Source organism: Myotis myotis, unplaced genomic scaffold, assembly GCF_014108235.1.
Source record: "Myotis myotis isolate mMyoMyo1 unplaced genomic scaffold, mMyoMyo1.p scaffold_m19_p_18, whole genome shotgun sequence".
NCBI lineage: Eukaryota > Metazoa > Chordata > Mammalia > Chiroptera > Vespertilionidae > Myotis > Myotis myotis.
This window is the reverse complement of record NW_023416322.1, coordinates 33465858-33479172: the sequence shown is the minus strand read 5'-3', so window position 1 is coordinate 33479172 and position 13315 is coordinate 33465858. Positions and strand designations below refer to the sequence as shown.

The 13315-nt window shown below is 38.0% G+C and overlaps 1 protein-coding gene across 3 annotated transcripts in view; it reads left to right on the top strand.

Annotated features, from left to right (window-relative positions):
• MAN1A2 (mannosidase alpha class 1A member 2) overlaps nt 1-13082 on the top strand; it is a 70414-nt gene extending 57332 nt beyond the window's left edge. For all 3 annotated transcript variants that reach the window (XM_036344958.1, XM_036344959.1, XM_036344961.1), the window contains exons 12-13: nt 170-285; nt 7219-13082. In XM_036344958.1, coding sequence (XP_036200851.1) covers nt 170-285; nt 7219-7351 — 249 coding nt within the window. In that variant the 3' untranslated portion in view covers nt 7352-13082. The remainder of the gene's footprint in view (nt 1-169; nt 286-7218) is intronic.
• Nucleotides 13083-13315: the final 233 nt, after the last annotated feature.

Below are 13315 nucleotides of genomic sequence, written 5' to 3'. Positions count from 1 at the left end.
ACCTCAGTCAGTTTTTCCAGAAGAAACTATTTTCATTTGATAATAAATTGTATTCTTAAACTGTCAAATTCTCATATAGAGCTCTGTGAACTTTTGACAGGGTCCCTTAACTTGACCTTCCAAACTTGAAATTTGTGTCCTTGATTCTTTTGTCTGATCTCTTTCACAGGCTATTGAGAAGCATTGCCGAGTCAGCGGTGGGTTCTCTGGGGTGAAGGATGTTTATTCCTCGACTCCTGCCCATGATGATGTGCAGCAGAGCTTCTTTCTCGCTGAAACCTTAAAGTAAGTGGAGGCCTTTTAAAAAGTTTTACATCTTTAATATTTAGCTGCATCTCTAGAAGAATGGCAGAGGTAGATATTTGAGGCAGATATTTAGTCAAATGAGAGTTTAGTACTTTTATTTTCTCCTTGTTCTTTAGTGTGCATTAGAATCACCTGGAAGACTTCTTAAAACACAGGTAACTGGGTCATCCTCGCAGTTTCTGACTCAGTAGGCCTAGGGTGGAACCTAAGAATTTGCATTTCTGACAAGCTCCTAGGCGATGTGGATGATGCTGTTCTGGAAACCACACCTGCACTACTAGTAAAATCTGTTAGTATTCACGGTCTTTTGGAGAGTGCATGACCCTAGTCACCCATCCTTTCATTGGAGATTCCCATAAACATATACATAAAGAGAACAATGAAAAAGGAAAAAAAGACAACTTTATTATTTGGGCTTATACTCAAAACCTCACGCAGGAAGAAGGTGGAGACCTTAAATATGTCCACTTCCCTAAAGACTACAGAATAAATAGCTCTTGATACTCTCTCTTTGCTTCATATTTCTATTTCCTGTCTATCTGTACCTGAATGCCCCATAAAGTGTCACTTTGTTTAAAAAAAATGTTTATTTTTCAGATATTGTTCAGGTTACTTGAGGATAAATCAGTAGACAAAAAGGACAAAAATTTCTACCCTCCTAAAGTTTACATGCTAGTATATTTCTAGCTTAAATTTTGGTATATTATTAAAATTTCTATGTGTCAAACAAGGTGTCTCATCCTAATGGCCATCTTATTTCAATTATTTTTATTATTCTTACTGCTCTGATTTTTCCCATCTTTTCAGTTTGTGCATTATAGAGTTATTTCTTTTTTCCTTCTAATATATCACTAAGTCTTTATGATTCCTGTTACGTTGCTTTTTTTATTTTGCTTCTCCTTTTCATATCTGCAGTTGACGCTAAGCCACACCCTTATTACTGCTGAGGTAGTTTAGAACATCTGCTTGGTAGTCAGTTCCCTACTTCTAACAGTCATTCCGGTTTTTGATTTATCCTGTGTGATTGGGCCTGAGACTCTGAGCTAGCTGAAAAGAACTCTGGACTGGCAAATAAAACCGCAGGAGCTTTAGCTATATATTTGCTACGACCTAGCTGAGTGAACATGCCAAAACAAAATTTCTTTGCTTTCAGTTATCACATCTGTAAACTCTTGAATTTGACCCAAATTATTTAAGAGTTCTTCTTTTATTTTTTTAAGACCAGAAAAATTGTAAGAATAAAATACAATGAGTATTTGTGTATCACCTAGATTTACCTATTGTTAACATTACCACACCCCTGTATATATGTCTGCACACACACACATACACACACACACACAGTTTTACTATTTATTTACTTTTTAAAAATGTTTGCTGTATAATTTGAGTTACCAGATTTCTGATACTTACACAAGTGTTTTAAGGAAAGGGCATAACCCTATGTAATCACAGTACAGTTATCACACTGGGGAAAATTTAACATTCATATAATACTGTTGTTTCATATGTAGTCCATTTTCAAATTTCTCAATTGTTCTAATAATGTACTTTAAACTAATTTTTTAACCCCCGGAGGATCATTTGTTGCCATGTCTCCTTAGTCTTCTTTAACCTAGAACAAAGTTTCCTTGTTTTTCATCTTTTGTGACATTGATGAAAGTATTTAGACTAATGGCGTTGAAGAATGTCCCTCACATATATATCCGTGTCTCCTTATGATCGGGTTTAGTTTAGAGATTTTTGACACAAGTATTATATATATGTATTTAAGTTCTTTCTTAATTCTGCCCAAGTTGATTTATAGATTCATTGCATTTACACGCAAAATCACAGGAAGCATGATGGACCTGGAGAGGGTTATGCTAAGTGAAATAAGTCAGAGAAGAACAAGTACCATATGATTTCACTCATATGGGAAATCTAATGAACAAAATGGACTAACAAAATAGAAAAAAGGCTAATGGATAGAGAACAGACTGACAGCTGTCAGAAGGGGTGGGGATTGTGGGGCTGGGTGATAAAAGGTGAAGGGGTTAAGCAAAGAAAACCCTCATAGACACAGACAACACTAGGGTGATTACCAGAGGGAAAGGTGGTGGGGGAGGTAGAAGAGAGGATAAGGGGATAAATGGTGATGGATGGAGGCTTGACTTGGGTGGTGAACACACAATACAATATACAGATAATGTTTATAGAATTGTACACCTGAAACTTACATAATTTTATTAACCAGCATTATCCCAGTGATTCACTAGAAAAAAAGACAACTCAAAAAAATCATGGGAGACTTTTTTGTAAAAATTAGTAACTGTTTCTAAATTTCATATGGAAATGCAAAGAACCTGGAATTACCAAAACAAGTTTAAAAAGAACGAAGTTGAAAGCCTAACACTACCTGATTTTAAGACTTATTATAAAGCTATAGTGATTGAAGCACTCTGATATAGATATAGATATCATTATACAAATATCAGAGTGCTTCAAAAAAATTATATATATATATATATATATATATATATATATATATATATATATATATATATATCAGTGGAACAGAATAGAGAATCCTGGGTGGGAAGAACTCAATACATTTATGGACAACTGATTTTTAACAAAGGTACAAAGACAGTGACGTGAGAAAAGATAGGCTTTTCAGGAAAAGGTGCTGAAGTAATTTCATTTCTATATGTATATACAAAAAGTCAGCTCAAAATGGATCATAGATCAAAATTGAAAACCTAAAAAAATACAACTTTTAGTAGAAAACATAGGAGAAAGTTTTTGTGACCTTATGGTGGGCAAAAGTTTAAGATACTGCATCAAAAGCATAAACCATAAAAAAAGGAATTGATCAATTGATCTAAAAATGAAAAACATCTGCTCTTTGAAAGATGTTTGAAAAAGAATGAAAGAAAATTAAATGAAACAATGAAAAGTGTCTAGACTATATGTCGATAATAAGATAACATGCAACCCAATTTAAAATGGAGAAAAAGAGTTGAAGTGTCTACTTCACTAAAGAAGATTATAAAGATGACAAATGAGCTCATGAAAAAAAAAAGTGCTCATTGTCATTAGTGCAATTAGAACTACAGTGAGACACCACTACACTCCTATTAGAATGTCAAAGTAGACCCACACCTGAAGAGACGTCTGCCTTTACTTTCTGACTTTGGACTTTTTGTGTGGAGATGTAAGGCATGGAGCATCTTACAATTCTGAGGAAAACGTCAAGAATATTACTAAGATCCTGATTACTGGGGAAAAAATTAAAGAACATAATCTGCCAACTCAGAAAGTCCTTTCCACAAATGTAGCAGAGAAAGAAAACGTTTTTACTGTGAATAAGCATGAATCCAGACTGCCGTTTGCGTCACAGGCCCAATGCAAAGACAGGAAGAAATCTGGCCTTTCCACATAGCCAGGTTAGGTACAATCCATTAGGCACCTGTCCTGAAGATAGGTGATAAGAGCACTTTCTCCACAGCACCATTCGCTGTACACAGTTTATTCTAAATTCAGATGGTAACTGGGGTGGTCATCCGTGTTAGTTATTTGCCTTTATCCAAAGGAAATATAATACTTCCATCTTAATTACAGCTTTGAAAAAGGCACCTACACTACCCTCCCATAGTGACTAAGAGATTGGGGTGCTATTTTCCTTAATGTTTACATTTCAAAGACAGCACCCTGGCCTTTGAGGAAAATGTTTCTGGATTGTGAAACTGGCAAGAGGTTTATTTTGCTTGCAAAAAGATTTACATACATATCAAAGGGATAATTACAAGTTTTCCCAGATAAGGTCTTTTGGCACCAGGAAACTTTGGATGTCATTAACCTTTCCAAAACTGGGAGTTCTGATTATGTTCTACTGCTGGCTTAACCAGCCTTTGTTACCACCTGCCTCTGGACTGTTTGTTTGGCAGATAAACCCGATTGTTTGTGTGGTTTAGAATCCTGTCTTTTAAAGGCAAAATCATCCTAATTTATTTGACCCCTAAAGGCAGAGGGGCATGAATTCCCTTTAGCTCCCTGACATCTCAGGACAAGCTAATCCATCCCAGCATACCAGAAATGTCTGCCTTCTTCAGTTAATCTTTAAACACTGCATGCGTATTTTGCACTGGAATCTATAATATGCCCATCTATAATATACCCATCTTTCTTTCCATCTTTTTTCTTCCTCACCCCTTCCCCCCAGAAAACAACTTTAAGATGTGACAGAAGATGTGGGGAAAGTCAGAGAGGGGCTGATATTTTGAGGAGATTAATGATTATATGTTTTAATGCATCATCTTTTAGAATATAATTTCCACTGATTATCTTCAATTTAATTTGATTTCTAGCCAGTCAGTTCCAAAAACATTATTTAAATAGTAGAAGTATAAATGAAGTTTTAAGTGAGTTATTTTTCAAACAGTATTTTTCTTATGCGTTCTTTGTAGTCCTTAATGCAAGCCTTTTTAGAGTGGTAACATCTATGCATAATATGCCCGACATTGCCATTGTAGTTGTGAAAAGAATAAACGAGTCCTCAGGCTTGTTTGATAAACAGAGGACTAAGTAAGAGTACATTAACTTGGTGGTGGGTTCTTTCAGCCTTACCTTTTCTCTATAGACACTTAAATGCTTCTCCTCAGACTTGGTTGACCTCTTTCTGAAAACGTTTCTTGTTCAGTTACCACTAACACTGTGTTGATGACTTCTGGCAACACCTCCCTTGAGTGTCTCATCTTTTTTTTCTTTTTTTAATATATATTTTTATTGATTCAGAGAGGAAGGGAGAGGAAGAGAGAGATTGAAACATCAATGATAATGGGAGAATCATTGATCGGCTGCCTCCCGCATGCCTCCTACTGGGGATTGAGCCCACAACCCGAGCATGTGCCCTGACTTGGAATCGAACCTGGGACCCCTTAGTCCGCAGGCCGATCCTCTATCCCTGAGCTAAACCAGCTAGGGCGAGTGTCTCGTCTTTACATAAGAGAAAGCTAAAAGAGATGTAAGTGAACAGCATTTAAAAATAGCTCTAAAGGTAACCAAGACACCCAGTGAATCTGAAGTACTTAATAGCACCTTTTTGTATACCTACAGGCTCCAGTCAGTGTCATTGGTAATGTGTTATCTCTTACCTTGAAGTACAGTTTCAAAAAAATCTTTATTAGAAGAAAAGAGTATCTAGTAGTCTGGTAGCTGAATTAGATTGTAGACTTTTCTCAATTTTCACAGCAAAGATCATGCTTCTCCAATTGTTCTATTTTTAAACTCGGTTAAAAATCTTAAATTTAAATCTGTAATAGTATACCATGTCCTTGATCATCCTCTTCTGAATTTATAATCCGAAGTTAAAAAGAGTTGTTTAGCTGTATTACTTTAAATACTGACTTTGGTACAAATTTTTAAGTGTGCACTGGTATGTTATTTAAGTCTTGCGTCAGCTCCTGCTCTCCATGCATTGTTTGACTCTGCCTGAAGGGGTCAGTCTTGTTCCAAACCCTGGACCAGGCAGCAGTGCTGCCGTCTTTGCCTCTGTCTTCCCTGTGTGTCTCTGGCTCCAAATCTCGCCCTCCTTTCCCTTGTAAAGGTGTAAGTCCCTGGAATTAGGGCCCTCCTAAGTCCAGAGTGATTTCATTTCCAGATCCTTGAGGCCCTATTTCCAAATAAGATCACATTTTTGGGCTTTAGTTGGAAATAAATTGGGGTGGGGGGTGCACTATTCAACCCACTATGGTAATATTAAGGTCCTTTTTAAAAAATAATAGCATCTTTCCCTGGCCGGTGTGGCCATAGCATCCCAGACATGTGCGTACACGAACCCCAAGAGCATGTGCTTCTGTTCTCCACACAGTGAGCAGACCCAGCAGAGGCTCTTCTGTGGCTGTCTTTCAGTTCTGATGTCTCTGCCTGCAGCCGGTGAACAAATCAGTCAAGCAGGTCTCGGGTCACGGAATGGGATTGAAGCCTGTGACTCCCTGTTCCAGCTTTACCAGTTATAAGTTGATACGCAGTCTCTTGTCATCCAGAACCGTAACAGTAATCAGAAAAAATATTAAAGTCCCGGTTTTTAAAATAAATTTTAGCTAAAATACTGTAAAGGAATTCTTTACTGCAGCCTTGTAAGGCCAGCTAGTTGCTACTAAGGTCAGGAGTGAGAACCCAGATTTCCTGACTCTATACAGTTAGATTGTTGTGCTCACTTTCATGAACCCCTAGTAGAATTCAGATTGGAATTTGCCCAGCATAATAGGTAAGAATCATTGTGTGTGTTAAATCTGTCATTTTTTATTTCTAAGTGGTCACTGTGGCTTGCATTTCTTGTGGAGAGGTCAGGAATCCTTGCCTTCCTAGAAACAATGCCATTACCCATGAAAAGAGGTTAATAATTTTTAAGCCTCCTCCTATACATCCATGTTTCTGAAACTTCTATTAAATAGTTGGCAGCACCTGAAAAAACTATTAATATATTAGTGTATAAAAGTTCTTGCTGTGTCCTAATAATGTACTTATTTACTTCAGTATTTATTTACCAATGTCAGTTAATGGACTTCTAGTTATGCTATGTAAGCTGCCAAAACATGTGACTGATGTAATGTTTAAAAGAATGTCTGAAAATTATGAAGTGATTTGTCTTATGCCATTTTATAGCATTGTTTTATGTGCTTCAAACAGGTATGTGAACCTGTTCCTTAACCTCTTATTTCAGAGCTCTCGTTGTGCAGCTCATGGGTTTTCCTATGCGCTATTCTGGAGCACAGGGTTTTTGCTTTAGATCGTTTGAGTGGCTGGGGTTTGTCCTCTGATGTGTTTGAGCAACTAAAGCTACTCAAAGTAGTTCCTGGTGTCCTCTCATTCTAACTGGACCAGGGGATCTTCTCGTTGAATTCTAATGGGAGCTCCTTTTCTTTTCAGGTATTTGTATCTGCTGTTCTCCGGGGATGACCTTTTACCTTTAGACCACTGGGTGTTCAACACAGAGGCGCACCCCCTGCCCGTGTTGCATTTAGCCAACACCACACTTTCAGGAAATCCTGCTGTTCGATGAAAGCAGCTCCAGAAAGACCATTCTCACCTGTGTTTTGTTTACATGGACCTTACAGAGGAGTCTGGAGAGGGGACTTCTGAAAACTCGGACCTCTACGTCCACATGGCAGGGTGAAACATGCCTCGCTCCCACAGACGTTCAACTTGTAGATATCTCAACTTTGAAATAATTCCGTTTTATACCTGACCAAAACATACTCCGGTGTGTGTAGGATGGAGACCTGGTATGCTCTGATTCTTAATGAGATGGTCACATGAGAAATTAGGCCAGTTACTCTCTGATACTGTTTTTAGAGTCCAGGAACCTGGAGGCTTGACTTCCCAAGAATAAGCCAGCGCGTGGAGCGTCTCCAGGAGTCCGAGATGGCCTTGGCACCAGTTTCCATTTGCCTCCTCCACAAGTGGAGCAGCTTTCAAATCAAATATTTACGCATCGTTTAGCCCCATTTCTCCATTTTTAATAATGGAATGAACTAAAATCAACAAGAACCAAAAAACTGTAACTGGATCAGCAGCAAGAAGACTCGGAAAAGAAACAGAAATACTTACCCCTGTCTGAATGTTCAAGTTCCCCGTTGGATGACCAGACTGGCAACCATTTCAAGTCCCAATCCATTCCATTGAAATTTCTTGGTTAAATTTAATTTTCTCTGGGGGTGTGATCTTACAAAGAATATTCTTCAAGTCTTTGTCTCCATATGGAATCATTGAAGCTGTTTGTCATGACCTCTGCTTGTGAGCCTGGGTTGGGGATTTGGTGCATGTTGTTCAGTCTAGTGTTGGTAGCATGACAAAAAGTGGAGGAAGTGCCAGTTTGTTGCCTTGAAACCTGTTCTAAGAGAAAGCGTTGGTTATTTTTGGTAGGAGGCTATTTTTCCAAACCAGCAAATTGACCAAGTACATTTTAACCTCATTGTAAACTTAGTGGAATCCCTCAACTTGCAACTTTATTTATGTGGCTGGGCAAAATGCATTATACTGTTATGCAGCTCTGAATTTCCTTGATGAGCTAAATTACTTTCACAGCTTATTAAATCAAAAACAAAGTACATACAGTAAAATGTCCTTAAGTCGTCTATCTGAAATGAGGACACGGGATCCTTTATTATCTCATCAGATGACTGAGCTGCTCAAAAATATTCTTATGTAAAAATAAATTTAACTTTTATTTTCTCCAAGGATATTTAAAGGAACCCAAAGAGTGAACCAAAATAGCTGCAAAGTAATTGTTAGTGATAAAAGTAAAATGTAATTTATCATATTACATTGAATTTGGGATAGAGCTAAAGGATTTTCTCATACCATCAATAGATTTTGCAAAGATAATTCTTTTTAAATAAATTATTTCTTTATATTTGGGGGAAGAACTTAAGTTTTATCAAGAACTATATTGTAAGATAAATGTCTAATGCTTATGAATTTTCTGTCCCTTGAATTTATGTCATAGTGCAAGACACTTTTTCTTCTTTATATTTAATACAAATAGCTCCCATTGATAATAAAAGTTGAGAGTAGTATAATTAGTCTAATATCTAGTCTGAATTTGAAGATTTCATGAAACAATGTGCAAGAAGCCCACCTTGAAATTCTGAAGGCTTATTCCCTTATTTTGATACTTTTTTTTAACCTTTCATGGGCATGTAGATTTAAATTGGGAAAAGATTTACAAATTCATATAATTAAATATTTTCTAAGGGTAATCATCTTATCCCACAAGTAATCAGTCAGTCTTCACATTTCAGCAAATGATCAATAATGATAACCACTCCAAGTTTTTCAGTATACATAGAAAATAAGGATGTGGAGCCAGGTATATTATTTAAGTCTTTAAGAGAGTTTGGTTTTAGCTCATATTTTGAAATTGTAATATCTTTTACTACTTGAAAATTAAGATTTTAAATGAGAAGGGTAGATGCCTGTCATTTCAGAAGAGAAAGGGAAAGAAAGTATTTGGTTCTAAAAAATTAAAAACTTGAGTTGACAACGACCCAGAACAGCTGTGTAGATGGCAAGGAACCCTTCCTTGCTTAGTTCAGAAGAATTCAGAGTAAGAGGCCCTTCTGAGTTCCCCAGGAAGTTCTCAAGGAATAAGACACAACCCTCACTCCCGAAGGGCTCTATTGACTGAGCGTAAAAGAAGGCAAAGAAGTGTACAAGCAAAGAATCTGAGAGGGACAGTGGGAGGGTCTTCACCACTCCCCTGCCTTCCTTGTGAGCTTATAGCAATACATCCAACTTTTCCTTCTGGATACCAAAGGCGATTAAATTAAAGTCAGCTGCAAATGACTTGCCAGTGTCATGTTTGATTTTTTTATGGATTTTTAAAATCATTTCCTCTGAGATCAATCCTTATGCCATATTCTGCTTAGTTTCCAAGAGTATTCTTTACTTCCTTCTGTCCTTGATAGTCCTTTGCATTTTGCAGGCCTATTTCTGAGGTTAAATAACTCATTACATGTATAAAACCTTCTGCAAAGAGCCTAGAAATCTCTTTACCAGGTGTCTCCTCAAAGAGTAGGCACCAAGGAAAAAAACAGATGTTGGAATACCCCTCTACGTTCTACCTTTATTTCTTTTACAGTTTTAGAATCACACCTTTTGTTCAAACCAAGGTAAAGTTGTTAAGGCCAAGAGAATGTGGCCCTAACCAGTGGTCGGCAAACTGCGACTCGCGAGCCTCATGCGGCTCTTTGGCTCCTTGAGTGTGGCTCTTCCACAAAATACCACGTGCGGGCGCGCATGTACAGTGCAATTGAAACTTCGTGGCCCATGCGCAGAAGTCGGTATTTTGTGGAAGAGCCCCACTCAAGGGGCCAAAGAGCCACATGTGGCTCGCGAGCCACAGTTTGCTGACCACTGCCCTAACCAAAAAGAAGACTCAGTGCAGAAAAGTCAGTCCCCAGGTAGAGGCTTCTTCCTTCCTGGTAGGCATACGCTATTTGGTGTCTCTGACACCAGCTCATTCCTGTCTCTGAGCAGATGTTGATTTATAACTCGGTACTGAGGGAATGTGTTCCTTTTGTGGAACGTTGACCCTGATTTTCTGTGGTGTCAGCTAGGGCAATCCAGGCCTTCATTGGGTAGATTTTAACCTATCAGTTTGAAATTTTGATCATCTCGTCGTTATTCTCCGTTGCCAAAGTCTTTGTCAAAACTACAAGTATGCCAGTAAATGACTGTGCTTGCCATTCTCACGAGGCAGTGTCTCCTTAAGCCTGGATTTCTCTGAGTGAATGCATGAGTGAGAGAGAGAATGATGCGTGCCAGCAGCATGCGAGGCGCTTTCCAGCATTAGAACACTTGTGGTTCCAGTGGCATTCTCTGTATGAGGAGTTCATACCATTTCAGATGTTTCCCAGTATGAATCACGTTTCAAAATGCTGCATTTTATATTTCATTGAAATTAAGAGTAAAAGAAGTTGTTTATATTTTAAACAATGTGTTACTATATAATCCCAATAGCTATAATTGTAGTTAATAACTAACATCTCTTGGAAAATGTCAAAGAAATATTTGATTTCTGATGCAACTTGGACTAAAATATTTGGAAATAAGTGCAAACATTCTTATTTTGCTAAATCACTTTAATTAGATAATTAAAAATTAATGTTTTCTAGAAATGCTGGTTATTTTCTATTCAGAAATCTTGGCACATAATTCATGGGTAAAACTTGTGGTTGTGTATTGTTTTTGCTCTGCTGTGTGTCCTACTAGTGGTTGTTCCATGCTGTTAAATATAAAGAAAAATATACTAACCTAATTCTAAGTTCCAAATAATAGTTCCCAGTAATAGTATTTTGAGTTCTTATTTTTCCTTAGGTTTCTTTCCCCTCAAATTGGCTAGCTCATCTCTTACCCACTTTTTACATAAATTTATACAAAAATACAATTATACAGAGAGATTTTTAATACTGTGTATTAACTAATAAACACAATTGTTCATTGGGTTTGGCTGCACAACTAAGCAGAATATTGGAATAACCCAGAATGGTCTGGAGATATTTTAATGCACTTATTCTGGTTCAAGAACATTGGTGGTGGTGATTTCCTGTTCCTTTGGCTCATTTAGGTCATGATGGGGATGTTCCTTTTGGCTATGGCTCAGCAAGCTTTTCTGTAAAGGTCTAGACAAATATTTATTTGTGAGCCATCCAGTCTCTGTCTGTGCTACTCAATTCTGCTGCTGAAACAGGAAAGCAGATATAGGCAGTATGTAAATGAAGGGGCATAGCAGTGTTCCAATAAAACTTTATTTACAAAAATGTGGAGGGCTATGATTTTGCCCACGGGTCACAGTTGTTAATGTTGATCCCAAAGTTTAATTTGTGTAAGACCCTGCAATATTTGATTGCATCTTTCCTTTGTATTTGAGTTCTATAATTCATTTTTAAAGCGAAAAGATGGGTGTGTATAAGATTGCATGTATTTGTGTCACCTAAAGCTATATATTTTGTTGTCTTGAAAATAGATACACCCCTCTGGAGTCTGTTCAGGTTTCATGGTGCAGCTATCATGAGGGAGGCACATTTTTTGTTCCTGGGGTGTGCTGTCAGCCACCTACTGGCCTTGCCTTATCATTTAATGCCACACTTACGGAGTCCCAGGTAAAACGAAGTGTTTCTGTGGTGTCGAAATAGTAATCCTCGCTAAGTTCTGCCTGCTCATTGACCTTGGGCCCAAGACTCCGGATTACTGGGGCTGCAGAAACCCCTCCGCTTGAGTGCTTCTAGTCCTCCAACTGTACAATTGGATCGCTGACCTTTGTGCTGCAGAATCCGATCTCGAAAATTTTTCAGCAGCAGAAAATGGGTTATGTGCCATTTGGCAGCCACTATTGCCCTTTTAGACTGCAGAAGGGTCCTGCCCCTGCTCCCTCTAGACCTGCCCACATCTGAGAAGATGTAGCCAAAGGTCAGCTCCCTTCCTCCTCCTCCTCGGCGTAACTCTCCTGAAGCCCTTCACTAGTCCTTAGCATTATTTCAGAATGTCGATATGCGTCAGATTTAAATTCAGGTACCTCTCAATCTCAACATTACACTTCACGGTGAACATTTTAAACTTTGCTTGAGCCCAGCAGAACTCATGAGATGACAGCACCATATTCCCTGTAGATACATTGCAATGCACTGATCATCCTGAGCTAATAGAACTCTCACTAAGAAGTTTATCAAACATTTCACGATTTTTGGAAATTCTAGAGGAGGGGAAGCCTGTAGTCAGAGGGACAGGGAGCACACATTGTAAATGAGCTCCCTCTCTAGGTCCAACACACTATGCAGGTCACTGCAGCTCAGTGTGAAAGTGAGTGAGATGACAAACACATAAACCCACACACGGAAGATTCTAAGCCACTGCAAATGTCTTGCAGCTATTGGCGTACTGCAGAATTGGACTGCAGATTGCATACCAGAAACTTCCATGGAGACAAGCTCAGCTCGGGGAAAATTATTTTTTAGGAAATTTAGAAGTTAGCTTTTGTTGGGTTAATTAAAGTATCCCCAGTTTTAATTACTGGATTTGGAAGTTGAAATGCCATTGCTCAATCCTGCTGGTCTCAAATTCACTGATAGAATTTTTCTTAAACTATTTAACTGGGGTAAGTGTAACCTCTTGAATCAGTACCCACTGACCACTCCTGAACTGATTTCCAGTCATGTCCTCTGTATGTGATTTTTATAAATTAAAGGTAATATTGTATATTAAAGATCAAATAAAGATGTTCTTTAAGTGAAGAGTCTTTGTTTACCCTTCATTTGTACCCAGTGATGACAACACAGTTCAATCTTCTTCCTGTTACAGAACAAATTTGCCTCTTAAAATAACTGACAGTCTTCCGTCTCCCACATCCAGAGAATGTTTCCTTTGGTTTGGCTGATCGTGTCAGGTTCCTTGATGTTATAGAAAGGAGAAGACCGGGCTTAAAGGTAATTTTTAGTTCATCTTGCTCAAAGAAAACAATAGTATT